This window comes from Manacus vitellinus, unplaced genomic scaffold (assembly GCF_001715985.3).
Source record: "Manacus vitellinus isolate BGI_N305 unplaced genomic scaffold, ASM171598v3 scaffold_55_pilon, whole genome shotgun sequence".
In the NCBI taxonomy this organism is placed as follows: Eukaryota; Metazoa; Chordata; class Aves; order Passeriformes; family Pipridae; genus Manacus; species Manacus vitellinus.
Window position 1 is genome coordinate 474,831 of NW_021940651.1, and position 20,400 is coordinate 495,230.

The window sequence follows — 20,400 nt, forward strand, 5'->3', positions numbered from 1 at the left end:
GTTGTGAAAGGTAAAATGAGAAGAACGTACAGAAATCATTAATCGATGTATGGAAACTCAGCCTCCAATATCTGTAGTGTTCTTGGTTCCATTTGTGCTACTGCAGGGGTAGTGGGGTTATTTTTGTTGCTACTGTTTTTCTTTTACAAAGCTCATTGTGTTTCATTAGTACATGCTGTCTGGTGAGCCAAGCAACAGAGATCATCGGAAAGCAATGATTCTTAGGGTTGTTGTTATGGAAACATGGTTTTGTCTGTTTTGGTTGGTTGGTTGGTTGGCTGTTGGTTTGGTTTTTTTGGGTTTGGGTTTGCTTTCTCTGAGGCTAGGTTAGGAGTGCACCTCTATTACAGTAACACTTTCAAATTCTGTTTCAATCTGGTATCTTGAAACAACTTTTAATAACAATTTGCCATGTAGTCCTTCTTTTTATTGCCAGTAAACATCAGCAGAACCACTTCCATGTCACAAAGACAACAGAGGGTGGTGATAGTTGCAATAAGTACAGAAAGACATGAAAGTTCAAACCCTGCTAACCTTTAAGAGTTTATGTTGGTAGTACCACAGGCAAGTAGTAGTAAGACTGTAGCATTCTTCCACTTCTTACTTTGTGATACTTAGCCTTTTTGATATCCACTGTTTCATCCCAGAAGGCACAAATTTGTTCAGTTTCCTGCAGGGTTTCTTGTTCCAGGCTTCCCCTTCCCATATACCTTGTAGTCATTTATTTTTAATTTTGTGAGAGCATAATGGCAAACAGTAAACTGTTTGAAAGAGCCGTCTTTACAATATTTACTTGTATAGAAGTTTCTGCTGTCCGTATTAATATGTACATCTGTTTTAACCTGAAAATCAACCCTTGATGTGTTTCCTGCTAGATCAGAGTCAAAGGGAGTATTCGCATTTGTTGCTCTTTTGTTAAGGTTTGAATGATTGCATGGCTTTGTCCCATTGCTGTGAAGCAGCCCTGTAATTATTTGGAGTGGGATTCAGTTTGTAGTTAGGTGTGAAATATTGTGAATGCATCTTTCAAGAAATAATTAAGTTGTCTTAATTATACGTCTACATATATATGTTTATGTTTAAAAGAATGCTAAAACTCAAGGGAATTTTTCAGTGTCTCTTGGACTTTGAATCTCCTCGTTACATCCAATTATTTTGGTTTGTTCTAGATTCCAGAGATAAAAACTGTCTTTACAAATCTAGTGAAACCTGAGTGTTTCATGTAATATGTTTGTTTTCAGGAGCAGAGACTTAGCATAAAACTGCAAATATTTTGAAATTTAAAAATTCACTGAAAGACTTGGCATCATTATCTTCATGTAGCTAAATCTATTGTTTTAATCTGGAAAAGTTGTGCAAACAGAACTGTCACTGGAAATTGGAGTATTTCTTTATACTTCTGCTTTCTGGTCACATTGGTTACGAGTTCTTTTAATGGGCAAGTGCATCAAAATTTCTAACCATTCATTTTCCAAATTTCTGTTCCCGTCTGCAGTTGTGACCATGCTTGGGCATTTTGGACACCAGTGTATATTTGGATGTCAATCACTTAGGAATATAAAACCATTTCCTCTGGTTGTTTAAAGTGAGCTAGTTGCTTATTTATTTGTCTCAAAATGACCTTTTTACTACAGCTTGTAATTTTGCAGCAAAGTAGATCTAATGTATTCTTTGCGTGCTGCATATAAAACATTTGGTCATAATATGGACAAACTGCTTCATAAAGACTTGCTAATTTGTGAGAATTGTCAGTTCATTGCTTCTTTTCATGATCTTTCTTTTTTAACACAGTTGGAGATTTGTCAAATGAACTTGTAAGGCATTTTCTGATTGAATGTACTCAGAAGGGGGTACGCTTGAAAGGATGCCCAAATGAACCATATTTTGGTAAGTACTGTGCATCACAGGGACAGAGAAAATGGAAACAGTTTGCATTTACCAGTGCTGACTTGGGTGGAGTGCAAACGAGAGAATACTTAGCTTGAGTCCTGATGGCTTCTGTAGGAACCCATTGTAAGGTTACAGGAACTTTGTACACATTTACCTTAAGTAGATGTACAGGGTGCTCTAGCACAGATGCACATGACCAAGCTTCAAACAGTCAAGCTTGTCTACCACTGCCAATGTTGCATCAGATAGCTGAGCTATATTGCTGTTGTGATCCATTTTGAAGAAATTTTTGATGAACTGTAAAAATGAGGTTGGTTTTGGTTGAGCTGGTATTTTTCTCCAGCACATGGTTATAATGTTTGATGCTTGTTTGTAAATGGTATTGAAGGATGGCTTTTTGTACAAACAGATTGATGAATACTGTGCTTTCCTCTCACTGCTTAGAGTATAGTTTCACATGCTAATTTCAAGGATTATTAATGTTTAATTATTTTAATTAAGCCAAGTACAAATGACAAAAGTGACTTTGAATAAAAAAGAATAATTTAATAGAGAATGCTATGTACCTCACTGCTCCATTGAATGAAAGGGGATTTACCCAGACCGTCTTTTACACTTTTAGAAGTACAGAATACAGGTTTGTGTATTAAACAGAACACTAGACAGTGAAGGTGGCTAAGAGGTAGAACTCCTCGGTCTTTCTCTGCCTCATAATAGAATAGTGACCTCTTGTGTTCTTATCATCTTAATAAGATTTTACTACATTTAATGTAGCAGAAGTTAAGAGCATTGAAAAGAATCTACTGACTGTATTTTGGCATTTTTGTTCTTTCTCCATTTGAAGTAAAGACATTTAGGTTAGGATTTAAGCAGTGCATTTAAGCAGGGAAAGGGGGCATATGATTGTGATTAATGAGTTCAAGATCATCCAACTAGGATGGTATTGGGAAACATGAATACACTAAAGTTGACCCAAGAAGATCTTGGGTCCTTCTTGGTCTCTTGGTACCAGGAGATTTTTTTTTTTAAGGGAAGCAGAAGGGGCCCTTGTTCTGTAAAATACTTGAAAGCAAACATAACTTGTGCATTCTTTTTGTCCACCAAGTTAACTGTGCATATGTTGTTGCTTTTCTGATCACAGGGAGTTTGACAGCTCTGGTGTATCAGCATTCCATCACTCCATTGGCATTGCCCTGCAAGCTCCTCATTCCAGACAGAGGTATGCTTGTTAAAGTACAGAAGAGATATACCCAGGCAAGCTCTGCTTTAAAGTCAATGTCTGAAGGCAGGTGAATGTGTCACAAGTCGAGAGCTAAGCAAAAATGCTCAGGGAAGCAGGCTGTGTTTTAAAAGTGGTTCTTCAGTACTGATGATGACCCTTATCCACGGTGTAGTTGTGAACACACTAGTACTGTGATATTCCAGTCATAAAAATCTATGCATCATGGAAATCCACACAGTAATCTAGCATGTAGGAAGACAAATGTACTTAGACATTATACTATGCTCATGCATGGTTAGATTTAGACACAGCTGTCTGATATTCTCCCACATTAACTTAACCTCAGATGCATTACTAAAATGTTAAATGTTCAAGTGGTTTTTTGTCGCTGATAATGTCGGAACGGCCAAAGCGACACGAAAAAAGGTTCCAGCAAAGTTTATTCCAAGGAAAAAGCAGGGACAGCCGCCCGGGGCTGCTGTGCAGCCCCTTAAGTACAGTTTTTGAACACACGTAATGCACACGGATAGGACAGTTCAAACTTTCACACCAGAATTCTTACAGCTAATAGGTGCATTTTCTAAACTCTACTTTCTCACCACAACTTTGCTCTTTCTCAAAACAGCCCAGTTCTTTCCCACAACAGTCCCGAGCACCTGTTCTTATTTTTCTCTCATGTTGATGTTTTTCCCAACCACTCTCATTCAAAACAGGTCCTTGTTCTCATGAGACAGTGCTCCTGTTTTCATGAGACAGTGTTCTCTGTTCCCACGGGACAGCTTCTTCAGGATGCATCAGTATGTTGTCAGGATCAGGGCCTCCATTTTCAGTCCTCTCTTTCAGTCCATCTCAGGGGTATACTTTGATCTGGTCAACATCTATTGCTTCGTCAGTATGTGCCAAGGTGCTGACAGACCCGCTGTCACCCCTGACAGTTTTTGACTGAACTTTTTAAACTTTTGTTAAAGACTCTATGTCAGTGTTCAAAAATAGCATTTGATTTATGCAAATACATTACTGAAACCATTTTAGCGCAAAAATATGCTATGGTAGTACTGACAAGAGCTCTCTTTATGTGGCAAAACAATGTGGCAGGTGGGCTTGTTCTCCTTACCCTCATCACCTAAAATGGATGATGGACAGGACTGAAACTTTTGCCTTGCCCTGAGTAAACATATCACAGTGAAATTTTATTTTGTATTTAGTTTTTAATCCAATTTGATCTCATGTTTTAAGATGATCTTCTGTGGTTAATGACAGAATGCAGTGCCTGGAGTATTTAAAGCATCTGGATAACTCTTATAACTCTAGACATGTGAACAGTGTCACAAATTGTATTATGGCTCTCTTCCTCATTTGAATATATTCAAAGCTAGCATACATCATGCTAAAGGAAGCAGTAAGTGAGATGTTTTTACATGCATTTGTATAATTGAAACAACAGGCTGGTAGATGGTTTTCTCACTAATTTTAACAAACAATTGGGAGGCAAACATTCCACTGCTGTCTTAAAGATTGAGATGTTTTTTAAGGAAGAAGAAAGGAGCATTATGTTGTCATCTTCTGAATCAAAATATAATTAATTGACTTCATCATGGTAACACAAAGCTTTTGTGTATAAATTAGTGTAAATTATACAATGAGATAGTTAAAATTTCACTATTTAAAATATTTTCAGGTTGTAGTGAGAATGAATATAGCTATAAGTACTGTTTCAGTGTGGCATCATGTGTGCCCCTGCAGCATATGCCTATGGAGTTGTGTCTTTTATTGTCAGGAAATAAAGGTTTAGCATCTTGCAGTGCTCAAGGCAAAAAAACCTGATGTAGCACAAAACCCACATAAACGATTATAATTTCAGATACAAGATTGTTTAATGTTTCTGGCCAAGAGTTGTCCAGTAGATGAGATCACAGTTAAAAATGCTAAACTCATACTTGACCATATGCTTTGATTTGTTGATTGAAGTCCATACAAGACACTGACAGTGTTTTCTGTTTGCAGATCCCTTGGAGGAGATAGCAGAAACTTCTCCACAAACTGCTGCAAACTCAGCTGCAGAGCTTCTCAAACAGGGTGCAGGTCTGTTAAACTTTTTCCTTGCATTTGACTGTCACCAAAGTTTGTATCTTACAGGCTGGGAAAAACTGAAGCTTGGACTAGGCTGAAGGATGTGTAAAGGGAGCAGTTAAATTTAGAGTGCTGTGTAGAAGTGTAAAGGGTACAGTGTGGATGTGTACCAGGTTCGTTCTGTTTTCTGCAACCAGCTCCGAAGTTCTACAGTCATGTGTTTGCTTTCCAGTCATGTATTTCATGAGACTGTGAGGTATACAGAGGTTTAATCAAGCACAGCAGCTTTTAAGCACTGACATTGCTTTCATAACTGATGATCTTAGAGAGGATATTTTCAACTTGTGGTTGCAGAGGTTCATGAACTATGTCTGAGGTCTGCAAATAGCCAACTAAGGAAGGTGTACAGTAAAGTTAAGTTCTCGTAATAGGGGTCAACAATACCACTGGAAAATGCTTACTGTTCTATCAATCTGGAAAAAAACCCTAAAAATATTGAATAACAATGCCCTGTGCTTCACTTGGTGCTGTGCTGCGTGTTGTTACGAAATATCCTGTGTCTTTCCCATTGGATGCTGTTTTATGGATTCTCATGCATACTGCAGCACCCATTCTGGCAAGTTAATTTGTCTTACAATGAGATTATTGATGTGACAAGAGAACCCTGACCAGACTACCTCCAAACAATGTGATGCTATGCATTGGTATCATCTGTATCACTCTCAAATGGAGGTATTAGCAGCAGCTGTGTAGGGGCAGCTCTGCTTCTTATCTGCTTTGTTTGTGTACAGCTGATCCAGAGAGAGCTAGTTAAACAACCTGTATGAAGAAGTGTGGTGGCATCCTAACTCACTATACTGGATATTGCTCTGAGTACCTCTTAGTAGCCTTAAGGCCGTCCTTAGAAGAAATGCAGCTATTGTGTTATTCCACTATACAGTGGGCATGCCCAGGGAATCCTGTCCATGCCCTCCCATGGTCCCTGGTTTTCAGGCTGCTGTGAATTCTCCCTAGGATCTATCTATCCACCCAATTAGTGCCGTTAGAGCATGGGAATACACTACATTTACCACTCTCCTTTGAATTTAGTCTACTACTGGAGCCACAAGTGAGTGTTGTGGCCAAGCATGCCTTTCTAAGAATGCTGCCTCATGGCCCTCACCTATTTTTAGAGCACTTGTGAAGGAGGCGGTTGCCAAGCTTAGCATCTCCGGAGAGAATGTTGCTTCTTGCTCGTGCAGCAATCTGCTTTGACTTAAAAATGTGAAGTACTACTTCAAGTGCTGTAATTGAGCAGGCATGTGTGGCTGAGGCAATAGCAAGTCTTTGCGAGGCTCTGCTGGGAGTGAGCACGTGTTGGCTCACTGGTTGGGGTTTCTTGTGGACAATATAGAAAAAATATTGGTTTCTCCTTGCTCAGACAATGCTTTTCAAAGAAAAAGAAATAATTCTTCCTTCAACTGGGGCAGTAGTCATATGGGAGCTGTCATATCATGGATCATTTGGGGTGCTTAGTACATTTGGGTTTAACCTGTTTTGTTATTTTCATTTTTAAACAAGGGTCTGGAACCTGAATAGATAAATTAGCTAGGAGAGATTATCAGGTGTTCGGTCTTTATTTTGCCCTGATACATCATTTCCCACTGATTTTCCATGTTTCAACAGTCTCTTTTCAGTCATAGAGACTGGTGGAGTTCAACACTGAAGTGCAAACCAGAAACTTGTACATTTCATCCTTTCAAAGAAACTTCAAAGCAGATACACTTTCTCCCTGCCCTTCTTTACCCTACCCTTCTCCCACTCCACATGCAAAATATTACGTGTTCTCCTAGAATGATTATTTTTTATAGCTGTCTGAAAAACCTAATGAGCATTTCCAGTTACGATCTAAATGCAGAAGCTGACTAGAAATCCTTTGCTTCTTGGAGAGTGACAGTTGAAGACTAGAAACCATACAGATAAGAGGCTTTTCCCTAGAACAGACCTTACTTTATTAAACTTCCTGTTCAGCAACAAAATCTTCTGCAGCAAATAAATCACAGTTCTTCATTTCTGTTTCCACTGATACAGTCAGGGGACTAAGCATTCTAAACAAATCGCATTGCCAGTCTAGAAGCAGCATTGTTAAGCTGTTGCTGGTGGCACAAACGTGCTCCAAAATACCATGTGTGAAAGACCGAGAACAGCAACATTGCAGCACAGCTGCATTAAATACTTTGTTAGACCATGCTTGATGTACTTAAATGAGAAATTTTTCAGCCTTTCTCGTTACCTTTCCTTTCCCATAATCTCCGTTTTAAGCTGGCAATCTTTGCACTTTCCAACACTTTTGAAAAAGGTTCCATTTATTTCCATTTATTATTTTTTGTGCTACAGAAGTAATCTACTGTATTTGGTAACTGCTTTTTGAATTATCATATTGAGGGTGGTCTAGATAAAATGCTTGGTGATTTCATTTAGAAACAAAACCTGAATACAGTCTGTTGACACCAATGCACTGTGTGGCAGAAGAGGGACTCTTGAGGTCACAGAAGTGGTGATGTGTGTGACTGTGAAAGAAGGGAAGCTTCCTGTGGTGGGAAGGACTCACAGAATAATGAAGAGCTTTAGATCTGTATCAACCATACACAGTAGTGAGGTGAGGAGAGCTTATGGTTTGGAATGTTATTTACAGTTTTGGGTTGCTACTCATCATCTTGAATCCCTCTGTGCATTGATTCAAACAAAAGTTATTGAGACCATCGCACCCATGTGCAAATATATTTTGGAAATGTTACCCTTGCAAATCAAATAAATCTCATGATCCCTTCTTTCACTGATAGACTTCAGAGCTTGAAGTTACTGGGCTGATTATCATGCTGGAATCAAACTTAGGCTTATGCAGTCTTTAACTGTGTGATTACTCGGTTGTTTCGAAAGTGCCAACGTCTAGCTCTATATGGAGATAAGAATAGCCATATGAAAAGAGAAGCCATTAGATTTAATTTGATCTTTGCTTTCATAATGTTGGCAAGCCAAGCTAAACTGCTAAACAAATGAAATATTAGCATGGTAATTTGTATGTGTCAGCTGCCAGTTGTAAATTCTGTCCTGGATACCGACACAGATGTTTTTACTAAACACAAAATCTGTTGGTACCAGTGTTTAGCTATGGATGTGTATAATCATTCTTGCTTGTTCTTAATCTGTTTGTAAATTTGACTTTATACCACAGTCCCAAAATAAGCATGTGAATAATTCTATTAATACTATATAATAGTAAGTTGTACTGCACAATGTTAGATAGCGGTGTACTATGTACTATTATACAGTACTACAGTACTACTATGTAAGATTAGTACATTTTTTCCTAGTGCTCACTGGAGATTTGATATTAAACCAGGTCAAAAAAGTAACTGTTTGGTAGCCTTAGAAACCAATGAGCATCTATTTTATGGAGATATGTCAGAAGTTACTATTATCTTTGGGAGACAAATAGTTCTTTTAGAAGTAAGCACATGCTGAAGCAAAGAATAGGCCTAAAAATATATGTCAGTAATTTTTATCAGTGTTTTGTTTGCCCTGAAATCACTAAACATAAAAAACATTGAAATTAATGAGAAGTGAGCTTTGCAACAAATCTCAATTCTTTCTGGGGTGAAAACATTCTTATCTTGTCAAACAAGTGAATAGTTTCCTTTGAATATAGTTTAAATACTATTTGAAACTAAAAAATGTTTGAACACATGCTGCGAATGTGTATTTTCTAATTGGCTGATGTATTTGAACTTAAAAGCAAAATATTCCCCTTCTTTCCCCTCGGGAAAGCCTTTGCTCCAGTGGTCCCTACAGAGGTACTCTCTGGTAATGTCTTGTATTTATTTAAATTTCAGGATCTATGGGTAATAGATAAATATAGTCATTGGCTTTAATATAGCGGTATTAAAAACAAAGGGAGAGCAAAATGCCTATGACCCTTCAAAACCTTTCCCCTCTTTCGTTACAGCATGTAATGTGTGGTACCTGAATTCAGTGGAGATGGAATCCCTCACAGGCTACCAGGCAGTACAGAAGGCCTTGAGCTTGACACTGATGCAAGATCCTTCTCCTGTCTCAACCGTTGTCCATTTCAAGGTGTCTGCACAGGGAATCACACTGACAGATAATCAAAGAAAGTAAGCAAAAGAGTGATTGAGAATATCCAGCCCTGTCCTCAGCAAGTGTTGGCTGCTCTTGATTTAATGTTCCTAGTTACATTCTTAGAGGATACTAGGATTATTGAAAGAATGATGGTGACAGTGTAAGCTGGCTGTAGTACTGGAGCTATGGACATGAGTAATATTTAAGTAATATTTAAGCTATGTAGATTACTTCCACATAGCATATTTTACCTCTGGAAGGTCATTTTGCCATGGCATTTTTTAGTTGCTATTTCTTATAAAAAAAGAAAGTAATGGCTTTGCCAGCATTTGATATTGAACTTATTCAGTGGAATGATTTATCTTCACAATGTCTTTCACTAGTATCACTGAACAGAGTTGACTTAAGCAGATGCTGGATATCTCCAGTATTTGAAACAGTGCTTTGGATATCCTGTAAAAAACTATGATTAAAAGTTAATTTATATTTACTTTGTACTAAATGCTGTTTAGGCTACCGTGAACTCTTTTCATTTTGAACAATTACAATAACAAAAAAGGGACAATAGGAATTCATTATAGATTAAAAAAAAAGTGCCAGACTTCTTAATTCCATGGGGTCTGCAAGCATTTGTAGCAGATCAAGGACAGAACATTAAACTGTAATGCCTAGAAGTGTGTATATTTTGAAATGTAACGTAATCAAATCATGCACAAGTTCCAAGAAGTTGCATTATGCACTAATATCATATCTAAATTGCCAGTTTTTAGAATACTCCTAATCCTTTTTTTCTTAGTTTGAGGATTAGTTTTCCTTTTGTTCAAAAAGTTCATCTTGCTTGGAGCAGTTCAGTTGGCTTTCAAGGTCACTCAGAAATAGCAAAAAGGACATATTGTCATTGTTAAGACTAAAAAAATTTATTTGTCAGATCTGCTTATTGTTTAAAATTTTAAGCATCTTAAATGTTTCTGAAACTTGTTCTATTTTTTCCTATCCAGACTCTTTTTTCGGCGACATTATTCAGTCAATACCGTTATTTTCTGTGCTTTGGATCCACAGGACAGAAAGTAAGGAAGATAAGCAGTATTTTTAATATGCTGTTTGTATTGTTGATACACCAAAAAAACCCCCAACCTCCCCCCAAAAAAACAACCCCCTACAAAACACCACACAAAACCAAAAACCACCAAAAAAAACCAAACAAAAAAACATGCAAACCAAAACTAACATAGGTTTCATTTTTGTTTCTCCATTTATTTTTTTACTGCTTTCTTAATGGACAAGATGGATGAAAGATGGCCTTTCTGCAAAGTAAGTGGACACTTCTATGAGTCTTTTAACTGAATGTTTTAGGCATATCATTAAAGTGATCAGTTTCTTGGTGTTCTAAATTACCTTTGTCAGAGATGTAGAAGGGAAAGCAGTTGTTAAGACACAGAAGTCTCTCAGCCCACTGTAATTAGACTTTAGTTGCTTCATCTACACCTCTTCAAGTTGAGGCCTAATTGTGTGATGGGTGATGGTGGGATGTCTGGTTGATGTTGATTTCAGGTCTATGATTTGACTAAGGTTTCAGAAGTTAAAACAGAGCTATTTGCTACTCAGTTTTGTGTTCCACTTGTTCAGCAACAGTACCACAAGCTTACTTGTCTCATTTAAAATGATATCTTTAGAAAAAAAATCACCCCCTGCGATACATAGATGAAAATACTCTTAGTAATATTAATGTGTGGCATAAATATATAATTACCAATGGATTGCAAAGTGTTTTCTGTTGAAGGTAAACACTGTTGTCCCCTTTAACCAAAAGAAATAACCTAAACAGAGAGGTTCAGGCACTTGTTTCTGGAAAGTGAAGAAGAGTAAGAAAGAAATAGATGGTCTAAGTCCTTTTTACAATACTCTGTCCACTGAGATGTGTGTCCCTCAAAAGCCTCTCTTTAGGCAATCCCTGATACACCACACCACACACTCCCCACGGTAGGTAGGAGAACAGCAGTATTGAATCAGATTAAATATATCCCAAGGGTCAGCAGCACTTCTCTGACAACACACAGAGTAGAAGGAAGGGGACAGTCTCCTTCCCTGATTCTCTCCTGAGATGTCTGGTCCATCTGGACCAGTGTTTAGCAGTCACATGGGGCCTTGTCCATCAGAACAGAGGAAGTCTGGTTTGTGTGCTTTGTTTCTGCGGTATCGTTATGAAGAGAGGTGATGCCTGTCTGTCTGTTCTCTGACGTACTGTGATTGCTGCCCTTGCAGAGTGTTTGGGTTCATTGCCAGGAAGCAAGGCAGTGCCACAGACAACGTATGCCACCTCTTTGCAGAGCACGATCCAGAGCAACCTGCCAGTGCCATTGTGAACTTTGTATCAAAGGTCATGATTGGATCTCAGAAGAAGATCTGATACCTTTCCATCCTTGATTCAGAGCTCTTCGCTGACTTCACTGAAGGAAATCACTGTGAGAAGGAGAAAGGCTATTCGGCAACAGTCTGAACCTTGTCATTCCCAGTAAGGAAAGCAGAGGATGGTCTGTGTACTGTGTTTGCAAGGGTTCAGGCTTTTATTTGAAGATGCCTCTGACTTCACAAAGCACTATTGCTTTGCTTTCATATCAGATGATAAAACAAAAGAAGCTGGGTGCCACCCAAACCCATGTAACCCATACCTGAATGAAGCATAAACAAAAAACTTTTCTCCTGAAGGGTTTCTAATATATCTTCACATGCTGTTTCTCATCATTTATTGGACCAGAAATGCTCATTAGATTGTGCTACTTTTTTGTTCAGAAAGTGTATAACCTCTACAAACACACTTGCCATGGTTACTTCAGTGGTAGCTATAGGCCTTGCAAATGTGCTTTTAAGAGAATGATCGGCTGAGGAAGACTATTTGCTCTTCCCTTCATCTTTGTGATCAGTGATGGGAACTGAATGGAGAAATGGGAAGATGTATGTGAAGAGAAGGTTTGTGCAGGTTGATTTCTGGTAAGAAAGGAGTGGCAGTTGGAATATTCAGGAAGATAGCTCTGTATTTAGTATTAAGAAGGCTAGACTTTTACTTTGAAAATTTTTAAATAAGGAAGAAGCGACGGAACAAAAAAGTTTGTGTGGAAATCTGTTTTGTAATTAGGGAGGTTTCTATTGTCTTTATACAAAGAAGTAAGCAGGGAACATTCTGCATTTTAATAATTACAGGATAAAAATGAGGGGAAAACAAAGAGGAAAATTGTGTAATTTATAGTAGATCTCAGATCTTGATATGTCATACAGATCATTTGGAAACTATACCATTTCTGAGCTTTGCCTCTTTACTTATTTTGTGTAAGTAAAAGTGTGTATAACCTATATAGAGACAATAGAGTCTGATATTTTCACTTTTGTGTTACAGTGACAAGATACATCCAGTTTTCTGTCTCTGCAATACTGATTTGGTAGTAACATTTGTTCCCCTACCTAATACTTAATTATATTTGTGGATTCTTTTGCCCCACTTTTGTTGAATTTTTGAGGATTTTTTGGCTTTTTTTTATCAGTAGGAACTATTTTTGATTTATAATTCCTTGAGTCAGCAAATCTGAAAGTGAATGGAATTTATTTTGTTCCTCTGTCCCATTTCTTGAGAGCATTTATGTAATGATTTCTACAACCATCACACTTGTACATATCTCAGTATCTTTCTAAACACATTGATATTTGAAATGCATAAGAAAGTGCTAGTTAGCTTTCCAGAAAATTGATACAGTAGGTTACAGTGGAAGCCTGCACAAGGAGAGTAAGCCTCTGAGGTCTACTGTGTAATTCCCATTCACTCAAAAAGAGCAGTACTTGACCCCTATATGAGAACCAGGGGTAATAAAGGAGCTTTAGTGTTCGCGAGTGCTGAAAAGTTTCATTGCCTCTATTTCTTTCATGTGTGGCTGTCAACATTATATTAATAACCCGCGGAATAAAATGATATGCTGAATACTACATGCTGAATGCATGAGCCACTGGATTAACTAGTAACTATACCCACTTTTAGATTTTAATCCTTTTATACATTGTTACTAAGTAACGGTTAAATGGAATGAGAAACTCTGGTTGGGCTATATTTTAAGAGGGTTCCACCAATTTGAACTACATTTGTCCTGTGTAAAATATGATGGGTTTTTTTAATAGCTCTCTTTCCTGAAGTATTAGGACCATGGAAACCTTATTCAGTGACCATAGCCAAAGTGTTTTATTTGTGTAACTATGAATTTTGTGTAAATAACTTTATGCTTTTTAAAAGGAAGGGAATAGGGAAGAGAGGGAAAGAGAAGAAAGATTTGCATTGGGACCAGAAATGGTATATTAGTAGCAGTGGGCATTGGATGTCTGTGAAAGGGTGAAACAATCCAAAGCGCAGTAGCTACCATTGAAGCAACAAAGGCAAGTACCCCTGATTTTAACAAATAATTTTGTTCTTCTGGCACAGAGGTATACTACTTAAAGAGTTTATGTACCATCCAAAAAAAGAATGCAGTTCTTACTTCCAGGAGTTCTGCTCCTTTTAAAAAATATGAGGACAAGTCTTCTTTTAATATTCTTTTGGTGTACAAAGATTCCAGTTGCCTAATCTAGTCAGCCAGTTGGAGCCCAGAGAATTTCTTCAGCTGACATCTCAGTTAGATTTAAGTCTCAGATTTAAATCTGATGTGTTGTGAACATTGAAATGAGGAAGAATTTTTTACTCTATTTTTTCACTTCTGTAGAAAATACTTAAATTTTAGTGTGTCTTCTCAGACACCAAGTGTTGGCCTTTGGGCTGAAGATAAAATGTCTTTTTTCTCATGTATTGCTATTTCCATTCAGGGCCTTATTTTTTATTCCTTGTGCTTTTTCAAGGTCTGCTAAATTCAAAAGCATAAGGGATTGAATGCTGAAACTTCTGGTGGTATTTCCTGGGAGTTTAGCTCTACTTGGTAAGTGGGAAAAAAGAAGTTACCCTGTTTCTAAGGGAGGTTTTCTGTTATGCATTCCTTTGGATGGTATAGTGCCATGTGCTCTTGCTTTTTAATGAATTAAAAAATGCACAAAGCAAAATAGTTCAGTATGTACCATTATGTAGTGTATGTAGAAAGATATTCATGGAACTTATATGTTCAAGGCAAATACAGGACTAAATCTTTAACACAGCACTTTCTTTCAAGATTTTTGGTAGATGTGTATATGCAGTTTCATAACTAATGGCAGCAAGTTGACATATGCATTTAACCAGACTCCTGTTAACATAGTTAGTAAATATGCTACTATAATCATACAGTGTTAATAAAAAAATGCTAAAAGCCATGTTTTTAATTAAATGGTCTCAGTGTATCCAACAGTATCATTAAAAATTAATTGTTTCTTTCCTGGTTTTTCTATTAGTGAAAATTTTTACTTTTTTTTTTGAAACTGTAAAGAAGCATCTGAAGGTCTGCAGTATATAAATGAATGTTTCTATAAATTCTTTGTATAGTCATTTTCTCTGCTCTTCAGATACCACCTCTTTCAGAATTATAATAAAATTACAAATGTGGAATTCCATAACACAGTCTGACATGGCCGTCTGTTCTGAATGAAAGTTACCTTCTGGTATTCAAAACCAACTAATGAGTAAAATGTTCTTCGTGAATTAAGAATAGGTTGCGTGCTGGGGTTTAGTTTTAAGAAACACTTGAGATTTATTTCAAGGACTTGACTTTGCGTGAGTCTGTGTTAGTGGTTCAATGCAGTTAAAGCATGTGATTTTCCTAGTTAATTTTTGGTTATAGTGATATAAAAGTACCTTTTGCCTGTATTGCATATTTCAGTGTAAGAAGGAAGAATATGATGTCATCTTCTGAGATGCTGTACCCATTTAACTGTGTCTCCACAGTGATTACACTGGAAAACCTTCCAGAGGAGCATGAGAGGGAGTGACAAATTTTACCCCTAGTGCAAATTTTACCCCAAAATCAGTGCATCAACCATACATTGAAGGTTGAGCAATATACATGCTTTATCAGGATTATTTTGGAGACTGATATGTCATGCTGATATGTCTGGTATGTCATGCTGACATAGGCTGGCAGGAATTTTTCATTCAGTGTGCTTTATTGTCTTTCATCACTACAGGCTGTTGTGAGGTTTATGCGTGGGCGTAATGCAATGGAGTTATTAATAAAAAGTATTAGTTTTTATTGGAATGTTTTATAATGTGGAACAGATGACAAGGATGCAAGAGCAAAATGAATCTTCTGTGTCAGGAGTCCAGTCTCTCCTGTTAAACTCTTGTCCTTGAACTTGGATGCCATTGTGCACGTGTGCTGCTCTTGAGTGTATATGAAGGGGTCTGTTTGCTCTAGTGGATGAAAATCTGCTTTCAGTATTCATCCTAGATGTATTTACAACTGGTTTATAGGCAGTGGTTCTTATGCCAGCACTGTCTCTTAGCATGAATAACTGTTTTCTCCCTGAGGTATTTTTAGCAAGAGATCTGACCCCCCTTCAGTCCCTCATTCTTCCTTTGGCAAGACTAAACAAGTCAGCACTCAACCCTTATGTGTTTTTGTCTTTGAAAGGGTCAGTAAAAAAATTTCTTTGGAGGGACTTTTTAAGTGAACAGTGATACTCCTTAAAAAGGGGCATAACCTGTTGCCTTGTGATTTTTTAAATATTTTTATTAGAAAACTCTTGAAACAAGAAAACTTGGCCCACCAAGATAGGCAGAGTAAATCCCTCATCTGCTTTTGCTGTTTACACCTAGCACAAAGATTACAATAGTGTAAACTACATCAGGCAGTGTGCACAAAGGACAAGTAGCTAAAGAAGTTCTTAGTAGCTTAAGTCAGAAACAGGAAGCTTGCAGGAGTCCTAGCAAATCTGGCAGACTACTAAGAGGGCAAAGGGGCGCTTTTTAGAGAATTTAAGGATCTTGCTGAATAACTGAGAAGGAATTTGCATTGTATGTCACTGTAAGGGATATCAAACCAGAACTATTCCCTTTCTTTGAAGACAATTAATGTCTCATAAAGCAGAAATGTTTGGACCCATTTTAACGTTTTAGTATTTGCAGAATCATAGAGTGGTTGAGGTTGGAAGGGACTTAAGGAGGTCCTCTAGTCCACCTCCCTTGTTCAAAGAGGGCCATCAAGAGCCATTTGCCCAGGACCATGCTCAGACAGCTTGAATATCTCCAGGAATGGAGTCTCCGCAATCTCCCTGGTCAACCTGTGGTAGTTCTAAGTCACCCTCACAGTAATAAAATGTTTCCTGATGTTTGGAGGTAACTGCCTGTGTTTCAGTTGGTGCAAATCACCTCTTGTCCTGTCACGGGGCACCACTGGAAGAGCCTGGCTCTGTCCTCTTTGCACCCTCCCATTATTTATACATATTGATAAACTCCCCCCTGAACCTTCTCTTCTCCAAGGCTGTACAGTCCCAACTCTCTCAGCATCAGTTTTGTGTCACTGACAAACTTGCTGAGGGTATACTCTGCCCCATCATCCATCCAGGTAATTGATTAACATGTTAAACAGGACTGGACCCAGTATGGACCCTTGGGGTAGACCACTGCTTACTGACCTCCAACTAGACCTTGCACTGCTCATTAGCACTCTCAGTACCCAGCTGTTCAGGTGCTTTTCAATCCACTTTACTGTCTGCTTATCTAGCCCCTCTATCAACACCTTGTCTAGGAGGGTGTTACCCAAGACAGTGTCAAAGGCCATACTGAAGTCCATGAAGACAATATCCACTGCCTTACCTTTATCCAAACCAGTCATTTCATCAGAGAAGGTTATTGGGTTGATCGATGACAGAGAGGGTAATCAGGCATTGGAATGGGCACTGCCCAGGGAAGTGGTAGATTCTCAGTCCCTGGAGGTTTTTAAGATGAGATTGGATGTGCCATGGTTTAGTAACTAGGGGTGGTAGTGGATCAAGGTTGGACTTGATGATCTCGGGGGTCCTTTCCAACTGGCTAATTCTATGATTCTGTGATTCTATGATCTCACCACGTCCGCATTTATCTTGCCAAGGTGCCCTTCTAAGTTTCTCTCAGGGTCATATAAATTTGGTTCCCTACAAGTGACTGAGAAACAGATTAAGTAGAAAAAGATATCACCACTCCATAGGTTCTGACAGTGTCCCATTGGTGCTCTTCTTAGGGTCTTCTCGATGGTTGCAGATTGTATCTGTTGAGTGGTGGGGAGAAAGAGTCCACCTAACTCCCATTTCATGGGGTTTATAATGTGCTAGGTGGAAACGCCCCCTGTACCTCCCCTGGATGATGTAATACTGGATCATCAGACATTCCACAAGTCTTTGACACCTTCTAAGATGTTGCAGCTGTCCGTGTAGTTGAATTAATCATGGCTCTTTATGGTTCATCATCCGAGATGAACCAGGGTCAGGCTAGGTGTGAATGTCTTTGGTGCTCCCTGGAGTGGTTTTCACAGCTGAGTCATCATGTAAGGGAGGACATGGGCATGATAAGAAGGAGTATCCCACCTTGTAGGATTTTCATCTTATCAGCCTCTTCCCTTATCTGGAAATCCAGTTTGTGTCTTCAGGTATGCATGCCCTTGGGATACTTGGGCAGTAGTACCACCTTGTCTCAAGGTCCTTTCACAGTACAAATTAGTAGGCATATTCAAGGAAGGGTGGACTTCTGTAGATGAGCATCTGTTTCTTTGCAATTTTCTACAGTAAAGAAAAGTCTTTTGGTTTTTAAGCCATTAACCATTTCAGTCTCTGACAAGGGGATGGCTCTGACTTCCAAGTTATCCCTAGGATTTCTGCTCACGTGAACAAGGCATTCCCTTTCTACATGCTTTTGTGTTAGATATTTACAATGACAAAAACTCAATAGAAGTGTTGGGGTTTTTGCCTTTTTGTCTCCTGACTTGTTGCCAGCTGGTGGAATGATACAGCCACAAAGCTCTAGTGATGCAGCTCATGGTAGCACAGCCCCATGGAGGAGGTTGCCTGAGCAGCTCTTTGGGAATTGTTACTCTGTTCTGCTACTCAGTACCTATTTGCGATGGACACCAGAGCAGTGCGAGGAGCATCAGCAGGACAGCAGCAGACACAGGAGAAAGGACACACATGGAGAAGACAGAGTTTGTCTGAATGGAGGTTGTTCTCCCACAGCCGACTTTGGGCTTGCTGATAGGTGTCGACAAGGCAAGCAGTGACAACTGCGTGCAGCCACTCTCTCACTTCCGCACAGTGAGGTGGGGAGAGATTTGGAAGAGTAAAAGTGGGAAAACTCATGGGTTGAGATAAAGACAGCTTAATAGGTAAAGCAGTAAGCTGCATGCACAAGCAAAGCAAAACAAGGAATTCATTGATCACTTCACATAGGTAGGCAGATGTTCAGACGTTTCCAGGACAGCAGGGCTCCATCTCGTGTAATGATGAGTTGGGAAGACAAGCACCATCACTCTGAATGTACACCCCTTCCTCCTTCTGCCCCAGCTATATATGCTGAGTATGACACCATATAGTATGTGAGAACATAGCTCGGGAAGAGTACTAAAACTGTAAGTTTTGTTAAAGTTAACCTTGATATGCTTCAGTGAACAAAGACCGTGAGAGAAAGATGTGTTGTTGAAGCTGGACATTTGGAAATAAATATCTTTTGCATAAAGCAGCAGGTAATGAAGAAGACTAAAAATGGCTCAATATTTGTGTTGGAAAATCCTTACTGAGACTAAAAGACTAAAAGTATGAATTAATTAGCATAAGCAACGAGAGATTAAAAACCAGTAGTGGATAGAATACTAATTAATGATGAACATTAATTTCTTTGTTTGTTAAAAATGTATAATTAGGTGAAAAAATGATGTATTGGTGTCTGTATGGAGGCAGGATTTTTGTCGCTCACGTACACACCCAGTGCTGCAAATAAAGCAATGCCTTGCTTTCTGACACTAAAAAGACAGTATTAGAGGGTTCTGTTATTCATTACAATTTTGGAGGTATTTGGCCACACCACTGGCTTTGTGGTGGTAGGGTCCCACTCGGTTCACTCCCTGAGTCACTTTTATACTTGGCATGGGAGGTGAGGGTAGTAGTGGTTTTCAGTTCCTCATTAGCATGAGGCAAGAGGAGGAGTGGTCATTGCACATACTTGGGTCTTAATTCAGTGGTCGTCAGGGGTCTACTCTGGGGGTCTTACAAGTCAAGTACTCTCAAAATCAAGTGTCCTATTTGTGACCCCACTTCTTGCACTTGAGCAGTTATACACTTGTTATATAACACACTGCAATGGACAGTTGCAGGGTTCAGTCCTACCTCCACAAGCTAGAACTAAAACTTTGTTTCTTTTTGCAGCTTGTGCATAGGCACCTGTGCTGTTTTCTGCAACCTTTCACCACCAAGCCTGACATTTTCTGCAACAAGTTTCACCACTAAAGGCATGTCTAAGGCTTATGCTGCACATGTTATTAACTCTTTCCTTACAGAGAGGGACAATGCCTTGATGCTGTGCCAGCACAGCTCAGCAATAATGGAAACATCTCTGTGTTATCCACACTGTTTTCAGCACAAATCCAAATACACCCCCATAGGAACTACTGTGAAGAGAATAAACTCTACCCCAGTCAAAAACTTTCGTAACTATTGAAAGGCATTTAAAAAATAGTGCAATCATCAGGTACAGTCAACATGGTTTCACAAAGTCCTGTTTAACTGTTTTGCTGTCTTTTTATGACGAGGTCACCTGCTTAGTGGATGAAGGGAAGGTGATGGATGTAATTTTTCTGGATTTTAGTAAGGCTTTTGATATTGTCCTTTCCAGCATCCTTCAAGACAAGTTGTCCAGTTGTAGAATGAGCAGATTCATGGTGCGCTGGGTGACGAACTGGCTGAAGGGCATAGCTCAAGTGTTGCAGTAAATGGGGCTACATCTGTCTGGTCACTGGTCACCAGTGACATTCCTCAGGGCTCAATTCTAGGGCCAGTTCTGTTCAATATGCTTCTCACTGACTGGATGCAGGATTTGAATGCACCATTACCATATTTGTTGATGGTACCAAACTGGGAGATGCTGCTGACTCTCAAGAGAGACAAGATGCCTTGCAGAGAGATCTGGATATCTTGGAGCATTG

General features: G+C 38.8%; 1 protein-coding gene across 17 annotated transcripts in view; it reads left to right on the top strand.

Moving 5' to 3' along the window:
* The window catches only part of TNS3 (tensin 3), a 201,379-nt gene extending 181,702 nt beyond the window's left edge, over positions 1 to 19,677 (top strand). For 15 of the 17 annotated variants that reach the window (XM_029963198.1, XM_029963195.1, XM_029963196.1 and 12 more), the window contains 7 exons: positions 1,792 to 1,887; positions 3,032 to 3,109; positions 5,117 to 5,194; positions 9,168 to 9,336; positions 10,300 to 10,368; positions 10,586 to 10,612; positions 11,564 to 14,854. In XM_029963198.1, coding sequence (XP_029819058.1) covers positions 1,792 to 1,887; positions 3,032 to 3,109; positions 5,117 to 5,194; positions 9,168 to 9,336; positions 10,300 to 10,368; positions 10,586 to 10,612; positions 11,564 to 11,708 — 662 coding nt within the window. In that variant the 3' untranslated portion in view covers positions 11,709 to 14,854. Of the gene's footprint in view, positions 1 to 1,791; positions 1,888 to 3,031; positions 3,110 to 5,116; positions 5,195 to 9,167; positions 9,337 to 10,299; positions 10,369 to 10,585; positions 10,613 to 11,563; positions 14,855 to 19,624 lie in introns of those variants that run through there. The other 2 variants (XR_003916164.1, XR_003916163.1) reach the window with 2 other exon arrangements.
* Positions 19,678 to 20,400: the final 723 nt, after the last annotated feature.